Here is a 26,225-nt window from a genome sequence, read left to right as displayed (position 1 = left end):
TGTGTGTAACATGGTGTTGCATTTGGAAGCAGCAACAGGGAGGTGGAGTGGAGAGGAAAGGAGGAAGAGGAAGTGAAGGGATGGAGTCCAGACAAGTTGGGGATGTTGGGAATTCTCTCTGGTAAGAGATACCCTTCAATTACAGCAGAGCGCACTGAGGCACAACACAGTGGAGTCTGCCTGGGCATGCGTGTGTGCTGAGAGTAAAAGAAACTTGGAGCCAGTTCATAGTTTCAAATCAATATAAGGAGTCTTTATTGGAGAACTCCATTCTAGATAGTAAAGTGGAGAGATAGGATCTCTAATCTACCTATCTAGCTGGATGCAGAGGGGTGATTTCTGCATCTCTGCACACATGGTGCAGGGAGAGAGGAGCGTGTGTGTTGCAAGGGAGAAAAAGAGGAAGAGGCAGGCAGGCAGGAAGTCCCTGAAAATAGCAATCTACATATCAAAGGAATAGTGTCAGAGCAGAAGAGAAGGGATGACCAATGTCTTGACCCCTCTAGCCCTCTGACTCACTAATCTGTCCCCCTCTGTCATTGAGACATGAGACAGTGCAGAGTCCTTCACTTCCAACAGGGGAAAAAGCCCACAGGAGTGACGTTAGCTGCAGATGTCAGCTGCAAAGGGAGAGTGAGAGTTTCCATCCTCTACAGCCGCTCCCTCGGATCTCAAGGGCGGTGCAAGAGGTCAGTGCTGCAGGGAACTTTGCATGTCTTTTTACGTGTCTTTTTTACTGACCCTGCGCCCAACCCAGGAGGCTCCTTACTGGTTGTGGAGCACTTTGGATCAGGAGGAAGGTAAGAGGAAAGCAGCCGCTCGCGCGGGGAGGGGTGGTCCAGTCTCCTGGCAGCTTTTTCTGCAGTGAAAGATGTCCCAGAACTGCTGTGAGGAGCAGCCAGCAGTATCAGCCTGTGCTGCAGGGGGAGAACATAGGAAGCTGCCATATACTGAGTCAGACCATTGGTCTATCTAGCTCAGTATTGTCTTCACAGACTGGCAGAAGCTTGTCCAAGATTGCAGGCAGGAATCTCTCTCAGCCCTATCTTGGAGTTGCTGCCAGGGAGGGTACTTGGAACCTGCTCTTCCCAGGGTGGCTCCATCCCGAGGGGATCCCTTCCAGTGCTCACACTTCTGGTCTCCCTTTCATATAGGCTGGTCTTTGTAGCTGCGCTTTGCCCTTTCGTCTTCCTGAGTGCTGGCAACTATTTCCATCTGTGAGCACTAATTTTCATCTGCCCCAGCTTGGAGTCACCTGTGAGAGAGGCGACTCTGAGTTTTTTGGGGGCCTATAAAGACAGAGGGAGCACCAACGGCATAACTGGCGGTGCAGCTGGTTTGCCCACTTGTTACTGAGACTTAGCTGAAGTTAATTTGTAATGTGTCTGGGTTTGTCTGGAGATGGGGAGACAGGGGGTGCCTTCCTTGACTGTGGGGCAGCTATACTGGTAGTGGTGGGGAATAGTAGAAGTAACGTTGGCAGGTCAGCAGGCCGTTCCAGGGGAAGAGTAGTCAGAAATTTAATAGCTGTCTCCCCTTCTGGCTGTCCTGCCAGCTCTTTGACCTCGGGGAGCATTGCCAACAACCCACACAGTCTTACCTTGCTCCTCTGCAATGCCAGGTCGGTCCAAAATAAGGCTGAACTCATCCATGATTTGATTATGGATGAAGGGGCCAACCTGCTATGTATCACCGAGACTTGGTTGGGGGAGGCTAGTGGTCCAGTCTGGTTCCAGCTTCTCCCGCCAGGATACTCTGTAGAGGAGCAGGTGAGGAGACGTGGGCGGGGAGGTGGAGTGGCTGTGGTCTATAAGGATAACATCTCCCTTACCAGGGTCCCTGTTAGGGTATCAGACCATATTGAATATGTGTATCCTCTGAAATGCCAGGTCGGTCCAAAATAAGGCTGAACTCATCCATGATTTGGATCTGAACTCATCCATGATTTGGGGACCAGGGATAGATTGGGACTTCAGTTGGTGTACCGATCGCCCCGCTGCCCAACGGAATTCCTTACTGAGCTCACGGACTTGGTGGCGGAACTCGCGTTGGAGTCTCCCAGGCTTTTAGTACTGGGGGACTTCAATGTTCATTTCAGGACCAATGTGTCTGGGGCAGCTCAGGAGTTCATACCGGCCATCACAACCATGGACCTATCCCAAGTGGTCTCTGGATCGACACATATTGCAGGTCACACGCTTGATTTGGTCTTTTACTCTGATCAGGGTGGTGTTCCGTGGGTGGGGACTCCTGTGATTTCCCCATTGTCATGGACGGACCACCATCTGGTTAAGGTTGGACTTACAACCACTTCCCACCTCTGCAGAGGTGAGGGGCCTATTAGAATGGTCCGCCCAAAGAGGTTATTGAATCCAGTAGGATTCCAAGAAGCCTTGGAGGGATTCAGTGTTGGCTTTGCCGGTAATCCTCTTGATGCCCTGGTTGAGAATTGGAACAACTTGCTCACCAGGGCAGTAGACACGATTGCTCCTAAGAGTCTCCTCCGACTCACTTCAAAATTGGTATATGGAAGATCTACGGGGGCTGAAGCGGCAAGGTAGGTGACTAGAGCGCAAGTGGAGAAAGACTTGACTCGAATCCAACAGATTACAACATAGAGCACATTTAAAGATCTATGCTCAGGCAATATGTGCGGCAAAGAAGCGGTTCTTTTCTGCCCGTATTGCCTCTGCGAGTTCACATCCAGCGGAGTTGTTCAGGGTTGTGAGGGGACGAGTATCTGCCCCTCCTCCCTTGAACCAGAATTTAGAGTCATCAGTTACCTGCTGTGATGTGTTTAAAGAGTATTTCACAGATAAAATCTCTTGGATTTGGGCTGACTTAGATGGAGACTCCACAATTAATTTGATGTCTGAACTGGAGGTGTCCAACAACTCCTCTTATGGGATTCAACTAGATCAGTTTCAGTTTGTGACTCCTGAGGATGTGGACAAGAAGCTTGGAGCGATGAGGCCTACCACTTGTTCTCTTGATCCTTTTCCAGCATGGCTTGTTCTATCTAGCAGGGAGGCTGTTGTAGACAGCCTGGTGGAAATAATAAATGCTTCTCTGAGGGAGGGCAGGATGCCTTCTTGTCTTAAGGAGGCAATTATTAGACCTCTTCTAAAGAAGCCTGCATTAGATCCCTCAGAGTTGAGCAATTATAGGCCTGACTCCAATCTCCCATGTTTGGGCAAGGTAATTGAGAGGGTGGTGGCCTCTCAGCTCCAGGCGGTCTTGGAAGAAACTGATTATCTAGACCCATTTCCAACTGGTTTTCGGGCAGGTATGGGGTGGAGACTGCCTTGGTCAGCCTGATGGATGATCTCCAATTGGCAATTGACCAAGGAAGTGTGACTCTGTTGGTCTTTTTGGCTCTCTTGGCGGCTTTCAATACTATTGACCATAGTATCCTTCTGGAACGTCTGAGGGTGTTGGGGGTGGGAGGCACAGTTTTACAGTGGTTCCACTCCTACCTCTTGGATAGATTCCAGATGGTGTCGATTGGAGACTGTTGCTCTTCAAAATCTGAGCTTAAGTATGGTGTCCCTCAAGGCTCCATACTCTCGCCAATGCTGTTTAACATCTACATGAAACCGCTTGGAGAGATCATCGGGGGGGGGGGATTTGGAGCTGGGTGTTACCAGTATGCTGATGACACCCAGATCTACTTCTCCATGTCAACTACTTCAGGAGCTGGCATATCCTCCCTAAATGCCTGCCTGGAAGCAGTAATGGGCTGGATGAGGGAGAATAAACTGAAGCTGAATCCAGATAAGACGGAGGTACTTATTGTGTGGGGTCGGAACTCTAGAGAAGATTTTGATCTGCCTGTTCTAGATGTGGTCACATTTCCCCAAAAGGAACAGTTTTGCCGTCTGAGAGTACTTCTGGATCCACACCTCTCCCTGGTTTCTCAGGTTGAGGCGGTGGCCAGGGGTGCTTTCTATCAGCTCCGGCTGATATGCCAGCTGCATCCATTCCTCGAGATCAATGGCCTCAAAACAGTGGTACATCTGTTGGCGACCTCCAGACTTGACTTTTGTAATGCGCTCTACGTGGGGCTGCCTTTGTATGTAGTCTGGAAACTGCAGTTGGTTCAGAACATGGCAGCCAGGTTGGTCTCTGGGTCATCTCGGAGAGACCATATTACTCCTTTGCTGATGGAGTGCACTACCCACTAAGGTACAATCCTCCCCATCTCTGGCAATTAAAAAAAAAAACATCTAAAAACACATCTTTTTAACCAAGCTTTCTCAGCCTTTTAAAAAGTGGTGGTTTTAATTTTGTGATTGTTGAATTGTTGAATTGTTTTAACTTTTTATATGTGTTTTAATTGTTTTATGTTAACTGCCCAGAGACAAAAATTGGGGTGGTATATAAATGTGATGAATGAATGAATGAATGAATGAATGAATGAATAAGCAGACCCTGCTTATCTAGGGGGGACAAGTCATGCTTGCTACCACAAGACCAGCTCTCCAGGAGGAGCTCTTTCCTCCCAAGCCCAGATTCTCCCCACTCTCAGCAACCAACGGGTGTTGAGCTATGGAAAGGGGGAAGTTTCTCCTTGAAAATAATATTTAACTATAATTCTTTCCTTTCTCTTCCTGTTTGCAAGGAGCCAAAAGGGCCAGTTCAGACTACTCCTTTAAATGTGTGTTTATTATGTCTTTGGTTTTTTATACTCACTTGGGAATCAGATTCCGATCGGCAGACCCGCATGGGTAGAGTGTATTCTTCCAATCACATATCTGGAATCGTACTGTACCTGCCCTCCCCAGATGACTGCCTATTCCTCCCCTCTCTCTCAATGGTTCCCAGGCTTCCTCTGTTGTATTTCCTGCTCCAAACGCAGCATCTTCCCATAGACAGAAGTCCATAAAATGATTGTCATGCACGGGGTCAGCTATTGAGCAGCAATGCATCTCCGAAGCAGAACTGAACACTTTGGTTCCTTTGCAGTCTGTGGAGACATGTTTACCTGCCTCCTGGCTTAATGTCCACGAATTAAATGGACATGTTTGGAAATCTCAGGGTGCACCCCAAGTATACATCTTAGTAAATGGGCTTGCAAATTACAAGCATTCTTACAAATCCCAGCCACTTCTCTCTTTCCCTCTCTCTCTGTCATTCAAGCAATTCCTACCTCTATGAGGTTTCATGCTCCAAGCTTATCAGTGGGAGAGTTTCCTGCATTTTCTGGGAAAGTAATGGTGCCCAATTGGGCCCTTTTGAGAACTTCACCCCATTGAATTTTGTAATTCAAACAAAATTCCTCAGAGCAATCTTACAGGTCCCTTGTAGTGTTCCAAATAGTGTCCCCAGAGATGAAGCAGGAGTCACTAGGCTAGAAATGAGACATTAAACATGAAAGAAAATAAACAATGTAGCAAGTATTTTAAACTTAAATAACAAAACAGTTCTCATACCTTATACGCTCTTAGTCATTCTTTATGGTAACATTTTATCTGTGGTGTGTTACTTAACAGAGAGCTATATATATGCGTTTAATAGAGCATCCTAAAGGCTTCAGTTAGCACAGTCGTGCATCATAAAACTCCTGTGTAGAATGATTCTTGATTACCTAAGTCAATTTACTCATAAGGAGACCACGGATGAGGCATCAGTTTAATCCATTCAAGGGATCTGAGCAAAGATCAACTACTTGCATAAGCTCATGACAGGGAACACAGATAGACTAATCAACCCAGGGATGATAAAAATCAACCTCAAAAGCAATCAACGCTATATAAGATATATTAGCTCATGAAAGCAAACAAATAATTTCACAAGATCAATAAACTCCAGAAGAGAGTAAAACCCCACATTAAAGGAAACACGTAAGGTCCAAATGCGAATTCAGACCTCCTTTCCCTACTCATCTAAACCTGTGAATAAACTCAGCTTCTTTGTGCAAAAGAATTCTTCATACATCATCTCCCCTATCAATACTGGGTTTGTATTTAAATACAAACCTGGAAATCATTCTCAGAATGTTACTTATCAATATGTATACTGATTATGAATGAGGTATCCTTCATGTGCATTATTTATCCTCATGCATGTATGAGAATTGATGGATGGTTTATGGCACACCCATTGAGAGATGAACTACAATTAATTATATGCATATTTATAAATATACCATTGATTATTTTCTGAGTTTTCATATTTGTATAGATAATTTTTGCATTCACAAGGTTAGTTGGTTGTTTTTAGTTTTTCATTACACGTGTGGCCCCTTCCGCATTTGTGTTAGAATTGAGACATTGGCTGCGCATGATTGTATTCTGGCTGAAGTCAAACTTTTCCCAGGTGGGCTTGGCTCCTTTAACATTGGCAGATAGCTACACCTCGAAATGGAAGGTGGCGCTAAAATCCAAGTCCCAACTTCACGGTCTCCCCCAGGAAGAGCTCATCAGGCTGGGGTATGACCAAGCCACACGGGTCATCAAACAGCGGGTCTTAGATATAGAATTGCGAGATGAAATAGCAAAGTTACCGAGAGGGTTGTATATAGGCAATTAGCCTTTAAATGCTAGGCCTGCTGAACATTTAAACAACTTATCAGTAGCAAAATTGAGGAGAGCTATGACTCTTGCCCGCCTTAATGCACTCCTCACTGCAGTTCTAGAGGGGAAGTTCAAACAGAGACCTTACTCAGCTGGCTTTTGCCCATGTGGCTCAGTGACATACAGTAGAAAACACTTTATCGTGCTTTTTACAAGGATATCCATTTCAATTTCATTTCCTCTTTGTTAAAGAATTTTCCTGGCCACACTGATGAATTTTATATTTAGATTATTTGCTGTCCAATTTTAAAGAAATGGTCTCTTGCAGTGTGGCCAAGTTTTGTTATATATTGTTTGTAAAACCCGTAAAAACTTTATCATTTAATTGGATGTTTAATTGAAAGTTACTATGAATTATTTTCCTTTTATCTGGTCAACAGCTGAAATAAAGAATCTTTTTTTTTTGCATTTTAAAATTTTATTGGTTTTTACAATATCTTAACAATCCAATTACATTTAATTAAGTAAATATTGACTTCCCGCTTACCAGTCTGCACGGTTCATGTTGACTATACATATAAACCATTGCTATAGTAATTCAAAACATATATACTCCACATTGCAACTCGATTTTGCCCTACCCAATCTGCTTTATTACTAAATTTCAAACCCTGCTGAAAGGTCCATGTTAGAAAAATAGTTATTTAAGTGAAGTAAGAATGGCTCCCAATCTTCTTTGAAACATTCCAAGTTTTCATCCCTTATAAGTGCTGTAAGTTTTGCCATCACAGCATATTCCAAAATTTTTATCTTCTTTTGAGGGCATTTTATTTTCTCTCCATTTCTGTGCATATACTATTCTAGCCGCTGTGGTTGCATACATAAAAAATGTTAAGTTTCTTCTGGAGAACTCTCCTTGAGTTATTCCCAGCAGGAAGGATTCTGGCCTCTTAGGAAATGTCATTAATTTTTTTTTTTCAGCTCACTATATATCATATCCCAAAAGCCCTTTGCCTTCCCACCACATATGGAAAAAAGTTCCTTCATATTGTTCACATTTCCAACATTTGTTTGAAATATTTTTATACATTAATGCTAATTTTTTCGGTGTCAAATACCACCTGTACATCATCTTATAATAATTTTCTTTTAAAGTATAACATGCAGTGAACTTTAAATCAGTTTTCCATAATTTCCCCCAAGCTGCCATATCTATATTATGGCCCACATCTTAAGCCCATTTTCTCATAGTCGTTTTAACCACTTTGTCTCTCGTCTCCTCCAAGAGCAACAACTTATACATCTTAGAGACTAATGTTCTGTCATTTTCACACAACTCCTTCTCGTATCTCAACATTTGATCCTCAAATCCAACTTTAAGATCCTTCTTATAAATTTCATTAGGCGATGATACTGATACCAGTTACTAACCAAATTTTGTACTTCGATTAGGTTTTTTAATTTACAGCCCTTCTCTTGAAAACATAACAGATTCCTAGAGGTACCCCACTCAGATTGCGTATTTGTCGCTTTACGTGCCAAAGCTTCAATCGGGGATACCCATAATGGAGTTTTAGATTCCAACCATTTTTTGTATTTTACCCACACTCCCATTAGACTCCTTCTTACTGTACATAGTGATTAAGAAAATCTTTATGCACTTTGCTTTTATCGTACCACAGATATGAATGCCATCCAAACCTTCTATCGAATCCTTCCAGATCAAGTATTCTGGGATTTCTTAAAGTTATCCATTCCTTTAACCACATCATACAAACAGCATCAAAATACAACCTTAAATCTGGCAGGGTAAGACCACCTCTTTCTTTAGCATCTGTTAAATTTTTAAATTTGATTCTTGGTCGTTTCCCTTGCCAAACAAATTTAGTTATGTCCTTTTGCCATTGCTTGAAACAGGTTAACGTATTAATTATAGGAATAGTCTGAAAAAGAAACAACATTTTAGGTAAAACATTCATCTTCACAACTGAAATTCTTCCCATTAAAGATAAGTTCACTCTAGTCCATCTTTTCAAATCAATTTTTACTGTATTCCATATTTTGATATAATTATTTGAAAACAACAAAGAATTTTTGTTTGTGAGCCAGACGCCCAAATATTTTATTTTCTTCTCCACTTTCAATTTGCTTACTTCATAGAGTCTATCCTTAGATTTCTGGTCCATATTCTTTGTCAACACCTTCGTTTTCCTCTTATTTATTTAAAACCCAGCCAACTGGCCAAATTGTTCTGTTTTTTCCAAGAGCCTTCCGATCTTCTCTAATGGATTTTCAAGAAAAAAACACCACATCACCCACAAAGGCTCTAAGTTTATATTCCTGATTCCCTACTTTGGGGCCTTGTATTTGTTCATCTTCTCTGATATTTCTACAAAGCACTTCCAGAACTAATATAAAAAGTAATGGGGATAGTGGACAACCTTGTCTAGTTCCTTTTTGTATTTTACAATTATCTGATAGTTCTCCATTTATAATAGTTTTAGCATATTGCTCCAAATATATTGTCTTAATGGCCCTAATAAAATTATTACCAACTCCTATTGCATCCAGTAGCCTCCACATAAACTGCCGGAGACATTTTCAAATGCTTTCTCTGCATCCAGAAATATCATAGCTATCTGTTTATCATTGTGTTTTTCATAATACTCCAATACATTCAGGACTGTTCTCACATTGTCTCTTAATTGCCTTTTTGGCAAAAAAAACAAAACCCTGCTTGATCTTCATGAATAAAAGCTCTTAGTACAACCTTCATTCTCCTTGCCAAAATGGCAGCAAAAAGTTTATAATCATCATTTAACAGGGAGATTGGCCTGTAATTCTTGACTTGAGTTGAATTTTGATCCGGTTTTGGAATAACTGCAATGCTGGCATACTTCCAAGACTCCGGCATATTTCCTCTTTGCAAAATATCATTCATCATCCATTGCAAAGGTTGTAATAATTGATCTTTAAAAAATTTGTAGTATGAAGCTGGTAAGCCGTCGGGCCCTGGTGCTTAATAAAGACTCTAAGTCTAAGTTTGGGAAAGTAATGCATTTGGGCTTGGGATTTCTTTTTTGGTAGTCTGGGTGAGATCTGGAACCTACCTGCAAAAAGGACATTGATGTTTCTATCTTTTGTGTGTTGGTCTGGGAGTTTTTGAGTGAGGGGCATTGTAGCCCAGAGCAGGGGTTAGACTAGAAGGCCTCCAAAGTCCCTTCCAACGCTGACATTTGATATACAGGTGAAACTCGGAAAATTAGAATATCATGCAAAAGTCCATTAATTTCAGTAATGCAAATTAAAAGGTGAAACTGATATATGAGACAGACGCATTACATGCAAAGCGAGATAAGTCAAGCCTTAATCCTATATAATAAAAGGCTAAGTGAGTGGCCGTGGCTTTGGAATGTTGGGGATCTGCGTCCCTGCCTCCCTGGGATGTTCTGGGCCTGCGCGAAGCGCAGGCCCAGAAGAGCCCAAGGGACACAGGACCTCAGACACCAGTGTCCCACAGCCATGGGCGGCCATTAGCCGGTGTGTGGCGGCGGGGGAAAGTGGCCGAGGCGGCGGCGGAGCCGCCGCCTCGGCCATGAGCTGCGGCACGGCGAGAGGAGTCCGAGGCAACCAGAAGTGGCCGCCCTGAAAAAGGCGAGGGCAATGGCGGCGGGGGAAGACCGAGACGGGGGACAGGGAAGCTGGGCGAGGTGGCGGCGAAGCCGCCAACGAGGCCCCCGCCCGCTCACAGCCGTCGCCCCCGCCTGCTCACCCGCCCTCCCAGCTGCCCAAAATCACCTTCGCCGCTCCCCCCCCAAAAGATTAAGGGCCAAAATGGCCCATGAGCAGGTCGCCGCCCCCGCCTATCGCCCTCCCGCCCACCCAGCTGCTGAAGACCACCTTAACCGCTCCAGCCCGAGGGAAAAGAGAGGAGCTCACGAGCAGAGCTCCTCTCTGTGCTAAGTCACTGCTCAAACTGCCGCTATGTACGCAAAGGACGCCTATTGCGTCCATTGCGACAGTATGGGCAGCAGCTTAACACAGAGAGTAGCTCTGTTCCCGAGTTCCTCTCTTCTCCTTCGAGCTGGAGCGGGTAAGGTGGGCTTCGGCAGCTGGGTGCGCGGGAGGGCAATAGGCGGGGGCGGCCACCTTCTCATGGGCCATTTTGGCTGTTATTCATCCACAACCCCCCCGCAAAAAAAGTAAAAGCAAAATAAGGAAGAACAAAAACAGAGACAACAACAAAAACACAAAACAAAAAGAGAGAGGGGACAAGGGGGGAAAAAGAGACAGAAAGAGAGAGAGAGAGACAGAAAAGACGGGATAGAAAGCTAGCGCCCGTTATCATAACGGGCTTAAAAATACTAGTTTGTTATAATTGTGATGATCTTGGCGTACAGCTCGTGAAAACCCCAAATCCACAATCCCAGAAAATTAGAATATTACATGGAACCAAGAAGACAAGGATTGTAGAATATAGCAATATCGGACCTCTGAAAAGTATAAGCGCGCATATGTATTCAGTACTTGGTTTGGACCCCTTTTGCAGCAATTACTGCCTCAATGCGGCGTGGCATGGATGCTATCAGCCCGTGGCACTGATGAGGTGTTATGGAAGACCAGGATGCTTCATTAGCGGCATTCAGCAATTCTGCTTTGTTTGGTCTCATGTCTCTCATCTTTCTCTTGGCAATGCCCCATAGATTCTCGATGGGGTCAGGTCAGGCGAGTTTGCTGGCCAATCAAGCACAGTACACTGTATACTTTTCAGAGGTCCGATATTGTTCTATTCTACAATCCTTGTCTTCTTGGTTCCATGTAATATTCTAATTTTCTGGGATTGTGGATTTGGGGTTTTCATGTACGCCATGATCATCACAATTATAACAAATTAAGGCTTGACTTATCTCGCTTTGCATGTAATGTGTCTGTCTCATATATCAGTTTCACCTTTTAATTTGCATTACTGAAATTAATGGACTTTTGCACGATATTCTAATTTTCCGAGTTTCACCTGTATCTGTGCGAATTGTGTCTTTGTTCTACTTGGGCACCATTGCATGTTGCTCTTCTTGCTAAGGAAGGGCATCCCTATTTTCTCTCTGGTGTACATGTATGCAACAAGATTGTATGCAGTGATCTTCTGATTGACTCTGTAGCATTGCTGAAGGAATTCATGTGCTCTGTGGTTTTGTGTGTATGGTGGTTTGGATGAGAGAAAGTGACTGGCCCAAAGTCATCCCCTGAGCTTCATGGCTGCATGGGGAAGGATTTGAACTCTGGTCTCTCCAATCCTAGTCAACCCCCCTTCACTCTCTTCTTGTGTATCTATTAACTGACCTTATTTAGGTCCTAAAGGATCTCTCCAAACTGGGAGAGTTGGCATCAAAATGGCAAATGTGGTTCAGTGTAAGCAAGTGTAAACTGATGCACACTGGGGCCAAAAAAAAACCCCAACTTCACATATACATTGATGGGGTCTGAGCTGTTGTTGACTGACCAAGAGAAAGATCCTGGTGTTATGGAGGGCAGATCTTAGAAACAGCCAATTCACTGAATGGCAGCAGAGAAAAAGGCAATTCCATGTTTGGAATCATTAGGAAGGGGATTGACGATAAAAGTGCTAATATCATAATGCCCTAATACAAAACTCTGGTGCAGCCACATTGGGAGAACTGTGCACTGTTCTGGTCACCATATCTCAAAAAGGACATTATAGAACTGGAGAAGGTGCAGGAGAGGGCAACTAAGAGGATGGTGTGGGGAGGCTGGATAGAGAGGGTTTTTTCTCCCTCTCTCCTAAGACTAGAAGTGGAGTAGGGGTGTGAATGAACTGTTTGTGCCAAATCAGTTTGCCTAGAACAGCTGTCGGGTCAGAGGTTTGAGCGCAGACCAAACCGGGTCAGATTCAGTCCATTATCGACCCAAATGGAGCCCGGTTCGGGAGAGCCAGTTCAGCACTATAAGGGGCAGTGAGAGACTTAATAAGCTGCTTACCTGGATGGCGCAGCCACTGGTGCCACTGCTCGCTGCTGCTTCTCCCCCCCCCCACAAAGGCAGCCCCAAGCACGCTTCCCCCTGCTTTACCAAGCCACTGGCTCAGCGTCAACTCAGTTTGGGCCTCCGCGGATGTGCAGTGGCCAGAACTGAGTCTCCACCAAGCTGAAAAGGAGTGGGGACCTTGCTTGGGAGCACACCAGGAGAACGAATGGCAGTGAGCTGTGGAGCCAGCAGCCATGCCACTAGGGTAAGCAACTTTCCTCTTCTCTCCCCTGGCTGTCCCTTACGTTTTGAAAGGCCCCTGGTGGAGACATTCCAGGAATTCCAGGTTTGTTTAATGAGCAGAGGCCAAGCCATCCATCAGGTCCAAGCATTTATTGATCACAACATGTTGGGTGTCTCTCTTCCACCTGCTCAGGCTTTTTGGCAAGAGTCTTTTATACTCTTTACAGGCTATAGGAATGAACACAGAGGCTATCAGAAGCCAAGTTTCATGGTATACACCAATCATACTAGTAGAAGCAGAATAAAGCTCAGCCCTTGGGGGACAAGGAGAACCAGTTACAAGGCAGAGACCAGCAATAATGCACCAACAATCAGCTTTAGCTATGCTTATCCCTAATCAGGCAGGGCCAGGGATGGTCAAGAGCTGCTTATCCCTAGCCAGGCGGGGCAGAGTATTGTTTCCAAGAGAAGGTGCCCTATAACAGCAGAGTGCAGAAACTTGTGACCCTTAGGACTTGCATAGGAAAAATAACTAGGTGAAACGGGATAGTGGAATTTTCCTTCATCACCCCCCACCCCCTGTAATTGTACAGAGGAATCCCCACTGGATTCTCCTTTACAAGTATATCAGCCGCCCGAACCAGTTTGATTAAATGGACCAGAACAGCAGTCAGTTCAACCAAAATGGTTCAGAGCAACAAATTTCCATTTGAATAGATTTGTATATGAACTGAACTGTGGTTTTTGGTTCATGCACACCCCTAAACCACCCAGAGACTTGTGTTTTGGGTGATATATAAATAAGTTAAATAAATAAATAAATAAATTAATAAATTAATAAATTAATAAATAATAAATAAACCAGAGATCTTCCTATGAAACAAATGGCCAGGAAATTTAGGATGGAAAAAAGGGAATTCCCTTAAGGAATCAGTTATGCCTTTGTGGCGCTGGAGTTGTTGAATGAGTAGCACATGTCCTTTTACATTGTGCTTTTTATAGGACTATACGCCCTATATGGATATAACCTCTTTTAAAAGACAAACCAAGTTATTCTGATGATTATTATGTTTCTTTTCTTTTTTAAAAAATGGATCATCACGCGGAGGTTACAGAGAGGACTGCAAGATTCTGTGCTGCAGCATGTAAAATGAGATGAGATAAACTTCGCTGTGTATGACCTTGCCATCCAAAGTTAGGAAAAACAGAGAAAAATAGGGGGAAAACCCAAAAGGAAAAGGAGAAAAGTCCTGCCCCCCACCAAAGAGAAGAGAAATCCCCAGAAGGGGAGAAAAATATCTGAAATGGGTGGGTCAGGTCCCAAAATCAAATCCATGGCTTAAACTCTTATACTGCCTTATTTAGGGGAAGGTCTAAGATACCACCCATCTTAATTATAAAGACATCATTATAGAATGATTAGATATTGTTCAATATTGGTTTGTATGCCGAAAGTATGAATTGCTGCCTTACATAGCTTGTATATTTATTCATTCATTGTTAAATTTTTATATGACCTTTCATTAAAATAATCTTAAAGTGGTTTACAAAACATTTAAAACAACATAAAACCATAAAAACTGCACAATAAAAATTAAGATGGAATAAAAAATACAAATCTAATTACAACTTTAAAAAACTTTTTTTTGGGGGGGGGGATTATATGATCTCACTGTCAGTTGGCTAAGGGGCAGAAAAAGCCCCTTGCGTGCTCTTGCTGTTTCCCCCGTTAGAAACCCAGCTATCTGCAGCACCTGGTTTGCATAAATGACATAGAACCATATAAACAATGGGATAAATTGATTACAATCATGTTCCTATGCTGTATACATGATATAATGTACAGGGCCATCCCAAGGTGTGTTCGGGGCTGAGAGTGAATCAGCATGTGCGGGGCTTCCTTAATATTTCCTATGATTACAGAATCATATTAATTGATGACTTACAGTGTTAATAGTGTGAGTAACTGAGTGAGGTTTTTGGACACGTCCAACCAGCTTGGGCATATAGTGCATTTTTAAGGGGTGGGGGAAGAAAAACAAAAATACAACACATGTCCCTTGCTTCACAGTTCTCACTCACACCTTCTGGATTGCAAACCAAACTGAGCATAGTACCTTTATAGATGAGTTGAAATATTGTTTGTTCCAGAAGTTTTTGTAATTTTCTGTCATGAAACAAGCCACTTATAGGACTCTTTTGATTTTTTTAAAAAATTAAAAACCAATAATTTGACCAATCTGCTTCAAATTAAATGTACCTTACCCTTGTACCCTGCCCTACATCTCTGATCAATACCAAATCATTCCAGGTGATCTAAAGACTGGGGCAGAAAGGAGGGTGTCTTAGCCTTTTTTTGAAGGCAAAGGGCAAATTCCGCCATATGGGGCTGGTATGATGGTCTAAGGGGGGCTTCAGTTACAGACATTTTTGTAATTTTACAAACCTATTGGAGTCCAGTGCAGGACTGGGATTCAGGACCTGTGCGTGCAAACAGCAGTGCTTCTGAACATAAGAACACCCTGCTGCATCAGGCTCAAGGCCCATCTAGTCCAGCATCCCGTTCCACACCGTGGCCCACCAGATGCTGCTGGAAGCCACAGGCAGGAGTTGAGGGCATGCCCTCTCTCCTGCTGTTACTCCCCTGCAACTGGTATTCAGAGGCATCCTGTCTTTGAGGCTGGAGGTGGCCTATAGCCCTCCGACTAGTAGCCGTCAATAGACCTCTCCTCCATGAAGTTATTCAAACCCCTCTTAATAGGGCTCCAGGTTGTTGGCTGTCTCTACATCTTGTGGCAGAGAATTCTACAAGTTGATTATGCGTTGTGCGCTCTTCTGCAACCCCACACAATCACAGCTCCTCACATGCTCACAAGGGAACCTGACAGATGCAGTTAGCAAAGCTGCACAGTTGACTGGGCTTGTGCATCTACCCGTAGCATGAAACCTTTTCAGCCCCTGTCCAGATGGCTAAACCCTGTGCTGTGAGTAAACACACCTCTAATAGCTGAGCTTGTGTTCAATGAATATTTGGGGGGTAGTGATATGTTGGGGGCAGTAAGCAAAACTGCACAATTGATTTAAGTTTGCCCATGTTCCCTCAGCACGAAACGTTCTCGGGCAATGTCCAATGTTAATAACAAAACCTCGAAAGGCTGAATATGGGTCCAATAAGTTCTGCTGGGTTCACAGACAATCACTTGCAAGCTTGTGGACTACACAAATCTATTTACTAATTCAAGGGTAAGAGCTTCTGACAGGTTTTGAAGAGACTGAGCATGCTCTCTTCTTGCCAGCATTCAAGATGTCAGTCGTGCAGGACAAGTGTAACAATTTCTGATAGATTCAGGGTAAGGGCAGTGGCTTCAACTGGAGAAACTGAGCATGCTCTCTTCTTGCCAGCTCTCCAGGCATTTCACACAAATTTACATTTGTCCTTGGATGCACTATTGTAGTCTTTCTTCTTTTATGTTTCAGAGTCTGTTTGTTGCAAAATTGCACATGCAACCACATCTGATGTTTTTCTGCAGAACCTGGATTGCCTTTCTTTGAGATTTTAAGCAGGAATGAAAATGTGAGCTGGGTTTTGGGCAGAAAACGAAAAGGAGCTTCATTTGACCATAGTGAGCATGCTCCAAGGCTTATGAGCATGTTCAGATGCACAGGCAAGGGTTTCTTGAGGCTGGAGTAGGGAAAACCACCAGCGCTGTCGCTACAGGGGCTTGAGCTGCGGAAGTGGGCTGTGAAAGAAGAGCGAGAGTGTCCGTCCCCTGCAGCTGCTCCCTTGGATCCGGAGGGCGGTGCAAGGCTCAACAGCAGCGCTGCAGGAAACCTTGCACGTCCTTTGACCCGCACACTGAACCTGCGCCTGCGCCCAGCCCGGGAGCCTCGTTACTGCTCGCGGAGCGCTTTGCATCAAGAGGAAGGTAAGAGGGGAGCAGCAGCACGCGGGGGTGGGGGGGGGAGGGGAGGTTCCCTGCAGCTGCTCCTGCAGTGAAAAGTGTCTCAGCACTGCCGGGACCACCACCACCAGCAGCAGCAGGATCATCCAGCTGTGCGGCAGGGGGAGAAAGAGGCCAGAGGGGCTTGCAAGAAAGAGCTCTCCTCTCCCCGTCGCTCTCCGCAGCCGGCGAGTCTTGAGCCAGGGAAAGGGGAAAGTTTCTCCTTGCAGATAATTATTCACCTTTATTGTTTATTATTCACGTTTTATATCCGGCTCTTCCTCCAAGGAGCCCAGAGCGGTGTACTACATACGTGAGTGGCTCCTCACACCAACAGTAAGCTTGAACGAATCCTTCTTTCCTTCCTCCTCCTCTCTGCAAGGAGGAGACAAAGCGGTCAGTTCAGAGGATTCTTTTAAACGGGTATTGATTTTCTACCCCCTTGGAGCACAGATTCCGAGGGACAGACCCACGTGGGCAGAGTGTATTCTTGCAATGAGATATCTGGAATCCTCCTGGACCTCCCCTCCCCAGAGGACGGCCTATCCCTCCCACCACTCTATGGTTCCTTCCCAGGCTTCCTCTGTTGTATTTCCTGCTCCAAACATCACCATCCGATAGATAGAAGCGCATAAAATGATAAGAGTCATGCACGGTGATCAGCTGTTGAGAAGCAATGCTTTTCCAAGGCAGAACTGAACACTTTGGCTCCTTTGTCCTCTATGGAAACCTGCTTACCTGCCTGCTGGCTTGAAGCTCAACAATTAAATGGGCATTTTTGGAGACCGCACCCCAAGTATATCTATGAGACCAGGAGCTTGCAGTTGGAAAGCATTCCTCCCAACCTCTTTTCTCTCTCTCTGCAACTCTAACCCTTCCTGCCTCTATGAGGTTTCATGCGCCAAGCTTTTCAGTGGAAGAGTTCTGCACATTTCTGGGAAAGTAATGCATTTTGGTATGGGATTTATTTTATTATTATGCTGTTTACACACAGTCTACCAGATGTTATTGACTGGATTTGGTACTTTAATTATTGGGCCCTGTCAAAGGGTCTAGGATAACTAAAGAAAAATTAAAGATAGCGTCGTAGTATTCGTGCTGTACTGACTAGTGTGGCCTTCTGTAGCTGATGTGTTGTAATCTTATCGATGCCCATGCTGTCAAGATGATGTTCAAGTTCTTCTGGTACTGCACCAAGGGCACCAACAACTATTGGCACCACTACTGTTTTCTTTTTCCAGAGCTGCTCAAATTAAGTCTGAAGGTCCTTGTATTCAGTTGTTTTCTCCAACTCGTCTCTCCCCTGGGATTGCAATATCAATGATCAGAACCCAATTCTTATCGATGACTATCAGATGTGGCGTATTAAGCGCTAAATGCTTATCAGTTTGTATTTGAAAATCTCAGCAGATTTTTGCTCCTCAATTCCTTCTCAATTGGATGATTCCACCAATTCTTGCTTGCTGGCAATATGTAATTCTTATAAAGATTCCAGTGGACCATCACAGCAACTTTATTGTGTCTTTCCTTATAACCAGTCTGTGAAATTTTCTTATTCTTATAATTATAATAATGAGACGGTGCTCAACCGTCTCATCCGCTTCCTTGCATAACCAACACTTTGTGACTTTCTGGATTTCATCCAATAGTAATGATAATGATAATGATGATGATAATAATAATAATTATAATAATTACCTGTAGCCAAAAATTGGTGGGAGCATAAAATTTAAAAAGTTGTAGAAAATGAAGATGCAAAAATATTATGGGACTTCCAACTACAAACAGACACACATCTGCCACACAGTACACCAGATATAACTGTAGTCGAGAAGAAAGAAAAACAAGTCAAAGTAATCGACATAACAATACCAGGTGATCGCAGAATAGAAAAAAAAAAGAAATAGAAAAAAAAAAACAAAATATAAAGATCTACAAATTGAAAGGTTGTGGCAGAAGAAGACCAAAATAATCCCAGTAGCAATTGGCGCCCTAGGTGCGATTCCAAACACCTCAACACCATAGGGGCCACAGAAATCACCATCAGCCAATTACAAAAAGCAACTTTACTGAGAACAGCCTATATTTTGCAATGATATCTATATTATTAGATATCTATATTATCTATATTAATAATAATAATAACAATATTGATAATGAAATTCAGCCATTGCAGGTCCTTGGGAAGGACTCGATGTCTGGATAAAACAAACCAGTCAATAGCACCTGTCTGACTGTATTACAGTGGTCCCTCGACTTACGAACTACTCGACATCTGAAGTTTTCGACTTACGAACGACAAAAATGACCAGAAGTCGTTGCCGGTTTAGATGCGGCTTCCTCGACTTACGAATTTTTAGATGCGGTTTCCTCGACTTACGAATGTTTCCAGACCTCCGTGGTGTGCTTTTCGACTTATGAAAATTTCGACCTACGAACGTGTGTTCGGAACGGATTAACTTCGTAAGTCGAGGGAACACTGTATTTCATACATCCAGACAGATGTTATTGACCCCCAAATGGGCAGCAGGGGTTCCCTATTTGCCGCCCAGGAGGAGGAATGGCAGTGGAGGGGCCCTTTTTGGCCACGCGCCGCCTGGTGGGGCTCTGTGCAGGTGGTGGTGGGATGGGGGGGAGGAACGGAAGGTGGGCATGGGGCTGGAGGGAGGGGAAGAGAGAGGAGAGACTGGAGCAGGAGGGAGGGGGAGGAGGGAACAGCCGGCCCCAAAGAGTGCACAGATGCTCTGTGCAGGGGTTGGCTAGTTGTACCTTAAGCCACCATGTAACTGGAGGATGATGATGGATCGGAGGCGCCATATTGATGCTCCCCTATTAGAACTTCACATCCCATCTTCCTGGGGCTGGCCACGCCTCCTACATCAACCTGTCTCTGGTGTGGCGGCCGCATGCTGCCAGCTGTCTCTTATTCCTGGACCGCCCTAAAGCCCCCTACACTGCTGCCATTCACATTAACAGCTCTCGACTTCGAGCATTTTGCATAGCACCTCCTGTCAGGTGGAAGCTTCTAGCCAACAGATTCCAATAAGAGGGTCTAAAGCCAGTTCTGTTTGCAATAGCTTTTCAATTATTTATTTAATTTGATTCCAAGAGCTTTTCAAAATTATTTATGGGTTTGTTTATCATCTTTCTGTACCACCTGATATATACATCCCTAGGCGGTGTACAAATGGGGGGGGGGTGTAAAAGAAATATAAAACAGGTAAAATCCTCAAAATAAATAAAATCGGATCGCAGATAAAACACAATAGTTTGAAATTTTCATTTAACAGCCTGAGAAAACAGCTACATCCTGAGGGCCTTCTTGATAACAGACAGAGAAGGGGATGCTTATTTCTATGGGGAGCATGTTTCAAACCCCCAGGGAAACCACAGAGAAGGCCCCATACCGCGTTGCTACTAAACGAGCTGACAGAAACTGTAACCGGACCTCTCCGGATGATTTTAATAGGCAGTAGGGGTTCAAGACAAAGAAGGCCCTCTCTTAAATACCCTGGGCCAGATCTATTAAGGGCTTTATAGATCATAACCAGCACTTCGTAGTCTTACACGGAAACATATTGGGAGCCAGTGCAGTTCTTTCAAAAATGGTCTTATAGGGTCACTTTGGGTTGTTTGACCATTCTGGCTGCCACATTCAATACCAATTGCCATTTCTGGACTATGTACAATGGCAGCCCCATGTAGGGTGCATTACAGCAGTCAAGCCTAGAGCTTACCAGCATGCTACTATAAATGGTTTAAGGTCATCTATCTCCAGAAATTGACATCAAATCACCTAGACATCAAATATAGGGGGGCAGGGGGGAAAGCTGCCAAACTCTTCTTTGCACTCCCACCATTTCTTCTAAGAAGATATCCTCTTCTGTTCTAGGTTCTGACCAGTTTTCTCTCTTCACTGCAGCACATGACAATTGGAAGATGAAAAATGGGGGGGAACCCAGCAGAGGATTGTTAGGAGGTGACAGATGGAAAAAGAGAAACCAGAAGAGACTGAAACCTGGAGCAGAAGGGAAGAGCAGGAGTGGATCACCTGCTTCTCAGCAGGAAATCCAAAATGTAATGAATCAAGAAAGAGAGAAAAGCCTGTGCCCTCCTCGTAGGAAAGGCTTGAGTCCTGAGCCAAGCTTTGAACCTCATTGGGAAATGCACACAGAGAAGAAAATATGTGAGAGTTTCGGGTGTGGAAATGACTTCAGCAGGGCTGGAGCTCTTACTCTGAATCATAGAACCTGCACTGAGGAGAAAACACATATATGCTCTGTGTGTGGAAAGAGCTTCAGTCAGTATGGAGATCTTACATTACACCAAAGAAGCCACACTAGAGAGAAACCACACAAATGGCTGGAGCGTGGAAAGAGCTTCAGCAATAGTAGAGATCTTACTGTACACCATAGAAGCCACACTGGGGAGAAACCATATGAATGTCTGGAGTGTGGAAAGAGGTTCAGCAGTAATAGAGATCTTACATTACACCATAGAATCCACACTGGGGAGAAACCATATGAATGCTTGGAGTGTGGAAAGAGGTTCAGCCAGAGCGGACATCTTACATTACACCATAGAAGCCACACTGGGGAGAAACCATATGAATGCTTGGAGTGTGGGAAGCACTTCAGCAGAAGTGGACAACTTACTGTACACCATAGAACCCACACTGGGGAGAAACCATATGAATGCTTGAAATGTGGAAAGAGGTTCAGCAGTAATAGAGATCTTACTGTACACCACAGAAGCCACACTGGGGAGAAACCATATGAATGCTTTGAGTGTGGAAAGAAGTTCAGCAGTAATAGAGCTCTTACATTACACCATAGAAGCCACACTGGGGAGAAACCATATGAATGCATGGAGTGTGGAAAGAGGTTCAGCCAGAGTGCACATCTTACATTACACCATAGAAGCCACACTGGGGAGAAACCATATGAATGCTTGGAGTGTGGAAAGAGGTTCAGCAGTAACAGAGCTCTTACATTACACCATAGAAGCCACACTGGGGAGAAACCATATGAATGCTTGGAGTGTGGAAAGAGGTTCAGCCAGAGTGGACATCTTACACTCCACCATAGAAGCCACACCGGGGAGAAACCATATGAATGCTTTGACTGTGGGAAGAGATTCAGCCAGAGTGGAGATCTTACATTACACCATAGAATCCACACTGGGGAGAAACCATATGAATGCTTGGAGTGTGGAAAGAGGTTCAGCCAGAGTGGACATCTTACATTACACCATAGAAGCCACACTTTGGAGAAACCATATGAATGCTTGGAGTGTGGGAAGCGCTTCAGCAGTAGTGGAAAACTTACTGTACACCATAGAACCCACACTGGGGAGAAACCATACGAATGCTTGGAGTGTGGAAAGAAGTTCAGCTGGAGTGGAGATATTACATTACACCACAGAAGCCACACTGGGGAGAAACCATATGAATGTTTTGAGTGTGGAAAGAAGTTCCGCAGTAGTAAAAAACTTACTGTACACCATAGAAGCCACACTGGGGAGAAACCATATGAATGCATGGAGTGTGGAAGGAAGTTCAGCCAGAGTGGAGATCTTACATTACACCATAGAAGCCACACTTTGGAGAAACCATATGAATGCTTGGAGTGTGGGAAGCGCTTCAGCAGTAGTGGAAAACTTACTGTACACCATAGAAGCCACACTGGGGAGAAACCATATGAATGCCTGGAGTGTGGAAAGAGGTTCAGCAGTAATAGAGATCTTACATTACACCATAGAAGTCACACTGGGGAGAAACCATATGAATGCTTGGAGTGTGGAAAGAGGTTCAGCAGTAATAGAGCTCTTACATTACACCATAGAACCCACACTGGGGAGAAACCATATGAATGCCTGGAATGTGGAAAGAGCTTCAGTCGGAGTGCATATCTTAAACGACATCATAGAACACACACTGGGGAGAAACCATATAAATGCTTGGAGTGTGGGAAGAGCTTCAGCCAGAGTGCACATCTTACATTACACCATAGAACCCATACTGGGGAGAAACCACACAGATGTCAGGAATGTGGGAAGAGCTTCAGCCAGAGTGGACATCTTAAACAACATCATAGAACCCACACTGTGTAGAAACCATATGAATGCTTGGAGTGTTGAAAAACGTTCAGCCAGAGTGGACATCTTAAACAACATCATAGAAACCAAACTGGGGAGAAACCATATAAATACTTTCAGAGTGCTATGAGCTTCAGCTAGAGTGGATAAAAATCAATGATTTAAAAAATAAATAAAAGAAATTCAATTTTATAAATTTAAATCAGTTTTTTTTTAAAAAAATTCTTTTTAGTGGAAAAATCTATCTCTAGATGGTTTTCTATATTGTATGTTATAGTCCCAAGATTATTGATCATGAAATAAGGATTCATTTTTAATTATGTAGCATGAGTCTGTATATGTGCAATGTTTAAATTTTTTGGTAAATGAACTCCTTAATCCATTCACAATGTTATGCTCTGTAGGATTATTTTGTGCAGTTTCTCTGTCTAGAAGATATCAACACAGATCCTTGGTTTTGCAATTCTCAAAACTGACTTTGTGTCTGCAGAGAAAACATGCCTCTTCTTCACAGCAAAAATTTTATAAAATAAACAAATACAGAGTTGAGAAAAAGACCTCTTAATCCAATTGTTCCTTTGCAAATCTATTTAAATTGTTATTAAAGTAACTGTGTATACAGTATCTGAAGGTATTAATGTTTTATGTAGTTTATGTTTTATGTATTTTATCTATTTTACGTATTTACTCCTTTCTTTTTCTTTTTGTATTTATGCTGGCCTTGGGCCGAAATGAACAAATACAATACAATACAATAAAGGAATGACTATGTTTCTCCTTTCAGTAAAGTACAGCAGAAAAGTTGCCCAAATATAAATGATTAACCTATTAAACTGGAGATAGTTCACCTCGCAATAATGCCGTAATTATGTATGTATTTCTAACAGTATAACCAAATCAGTAATTTTTGATATAACTTTAACTGATCTGAAAAGTTATTCCAAAAATGAAACCATCTGGTTGTAAATATTAAGATTATACCAGCAAGAATGAATCTTTATGTAAAAAAACCCCATGATTTAAATCTAGTTTTACTGAATAGTGATTTAAATCATGATTTAAATCTATTTGATCTAAATCAAATCCACCCTGGGAGAAACCATATTAATGCTTGGAGTGTGGGAAGAGCTTCAGCAGGAGTGAATCTCTTACTAGGCATCATAGAATCCACACTGCGGAGAAACCATTTGTTTGTTTGTTTGTTGTTTATTTGATTTATATACCGCCCTTCCAAAATGGCTCAGGGTGGTTTACAATTAAAACAAACCACTAAAACAATAAAAAGCTAAAACAAATTTAAAAAATATAACAGCAATTAACAATTTTAAAACAGCAATTAAACAATTTACAGTAATTAAAAGCCCCAAAATCGGGTTAGAATTTAAAAACCCTGGAAAGCCAGGCCAAACAAATACGTTTTAAGGGCTCTCCTGAAGGCTAATAGAGAATTCAAATTACGGATTTCCGCAAGGAGCGCATTCCACAGCCCTGGAGCAGCTATAGAGAAGGCCTGCCTCTGAGTCGCCACCAGACGAGCTGGTGGTAACTGGAGACGAACCTCCTCAGATGACCTTAATGTGCGGTGGGGATCACGCAGAAGAAGACTGGCATTCATTTGAATTGCTTTGTGTGTAGAAAGATCTTCAGCTGGAATGAAGAACTTATTATACATCATAGAAACCATGCTTCCATTGTGGAAAGAGCTTCAGGAGGAAGCAATGCATTGTTGCATATTGCAAACTCATACATAGTATAAATCATACACATTCAACTTCAGACAAGCTTGGGAATCTTCCTCATTTGTGTGAGAGCATCACTCAAAAATTAAAAACAAGATTGAGGAGGCCCCCCTAGTTTCCCATTATATGCAGATGGGTCACTCTTTTGATGACATCAAATATTGGGTCATCAATAGACACATCCCCAGTAAATCCGATAGAATTGCTATGCAACAGACTGTGGCAGGAAGCTTTTTTCACGCATAAATTTAGGACTTTGACACCTTTGGGATTAAATGTGACCCATGATTTAGCATGTATTTTATAGATCTTAGGATGTGTGTACTTTTTGCAGTTTTATGCACACTAAGAGCCTTAGTACTTATTTGTAGTAGGAGAGATCTGCAGGTGACAGTGGGGTGGCTCTTTATATGCGGAGAGACTAGCATTCATAGTAGATAGGGATGAGTTAGCTATGATAATATGCAGGGCTTAGTCCACAGGCTTTGTTTAGATACTTCGTGATTCTGCCGTACCTTTGATGTATTTATCTGTTAAGATACTAGTTGGCTATGTTTTTATTGAGTTGGCACAAGCCACATATTTGTGTAACATGATCTCTTCAAGTGGTTATACAGACGCGCAATGCTGGGATGCAGCTTGGATTAATTATGAGAGCATGTGATGAGGTTGATTATTTTGACTGTTAGTCACACCAGCTACAGCCCATTATAAATCATTGTTTGTGGCTGTATCGAGAAAACGAGATAACATTGGGAAGGACGACTCACAAAGATTTGGTGGGCAGGCAGGCAGGAGAGAGAGCGCGGCCGCCTGAGTCAAGATTTTTTCTGTGGAAAAGGCATTGTCTCTGGTATAAAGAGACATATCAGGTATCTGTATCAATGGAGCAATTTGGGGGATTATTTTGGTATTGAATAATGAATACATGTGATATTTGTAATTTGTAAGACAGAGAAGGGGATACTTATTTCAACGGGGAGCATATTTCAAAGCCCCGAGGCAACCACAGAGAAGGCCCAATCCTGAGTTGCTACTAAACGAGCTGACAGCAACTGTAACCAGACCTCCCCAGACAATTTTAATAGGCGATAGGGGTTTATGAAAAAGAAGGCACTCTCTTAAATACCCTGGACCCAAGCTATTAAGGGCTTTATAGGTAATAACCAGCACTTTGTACTTTTACACAGAAACATATTGGGCGCCAGTGCAGTTCTTTCAAAAAGGGTCTTATAGGGTCCCTTTGGGTTGTTCCAGAGACCATTCTGGCTGCCGCATTGAGTACCAATTGCTGTTTCTGGACTATGTACAAAGGTAGCCCCATGTAGAGTGCATTACAGAAGTCAAGCCTAGAGCTTACCAGCATGTTACCATAAATGTTGGAAGGTCATCTACCTCCAGAAATGGCTGTAATCATGTATAGGCGGGATAGGCTGTAATCAAATATAGGTGGGATAGCTGCCAGCCTCTTCTTTGCATTTCCACTATTTGTTCTAAGAAGATATCCTTTCCTGTTCTAGGCTCTGACTAGTTTACTCTCTTCACTGCAGCACAAGACAATTGGAAGATGAAAAATTGGGAGAAATACAGCAGAAGATTGTTAGGAGGTGAGAGATGAAAAAAGAGAAACCAGAAGGTACTAAAACCTGGAGCAGAAGGGAAGAGCAGGAGTGGATCACCTGCTTCTCAGCATGAAATCCAAAACGTCA

At 43.3% G+C, this 26,225-nt stretch overlaps 1 protein-coding gene across 4 annotated transcripts; it reads left to right on the top strand.

Moving 5' to 3' along the window:
* The first annotated feature begins 655 nt into the window (after nt 1-655).
* Nucleotides 656-23,530, top strand: LOC128351459 (zinc finger protein 345-like). 4 transcript variants are annotated; one of them, XM_053311026.1, is made up of 4 exons: nt 656-689; nt 16,218-16,666; nt 18,927-19,144; nt 20,574-23,530. In XM_053311026.1, the coding sequence occupies exon 4, from the start codon at nt 20,621-20,623 to the stop codon at nt 22,790-22,792; it is 2,172 nt and encodes a 723-aa protein (XP_053167001.1). In that variant the 5' UTR covers nt 656-689; nt 16,218-16,666; nt 18,927-19,144; nt 20,574-20,620; the 3' UTR covers nt 22,793-23,530. The 4 variants fall into 4 exon arrangements, with proteins under 4 accessions (XP_053167001.1, XP_053167000.1, XP_053166999.1 ...); XM_053311025.1 differs by lacking the exon at nt 18,927-19,144 and having other exon boundaries at nt 20,604-23,530; XM_053311024.1 differs by lacking the exon at nt 18,927-19,144.
* Nucleotides 23,531-26,225: the final 2,695 nt, after the last annotated feature.

Source organism: Hemicordylus capensis, chromosome 3 (assembly GCF_027244095.1).
Source record: "Hemicordylus capensis ecotype Gifberg chromosome 3, rHemCap1.1.pri, whole genome shotgun sequence".
Lineage (NCBI taxonomy): Eukaryota > Metazoa > Chordata > Lepidosauria > Squamata > Cordylidae > Hemicordylus > Hemicordylus capensis.
The sequence above is the reverse complement of the archived record's forward strand: the minus strand, read 5'-3'. Positions and strand labels throughout refer to the sequence as shown.

Coding starts and splice junctions, on each gene's coding strand:
- LOC128351459 (XM_053311025.1), top strand. CDS start 20,621: ATGAAAAATGGGGGGGAACCCAGCAGAGGATTGTTAGGAGGTGACAGA.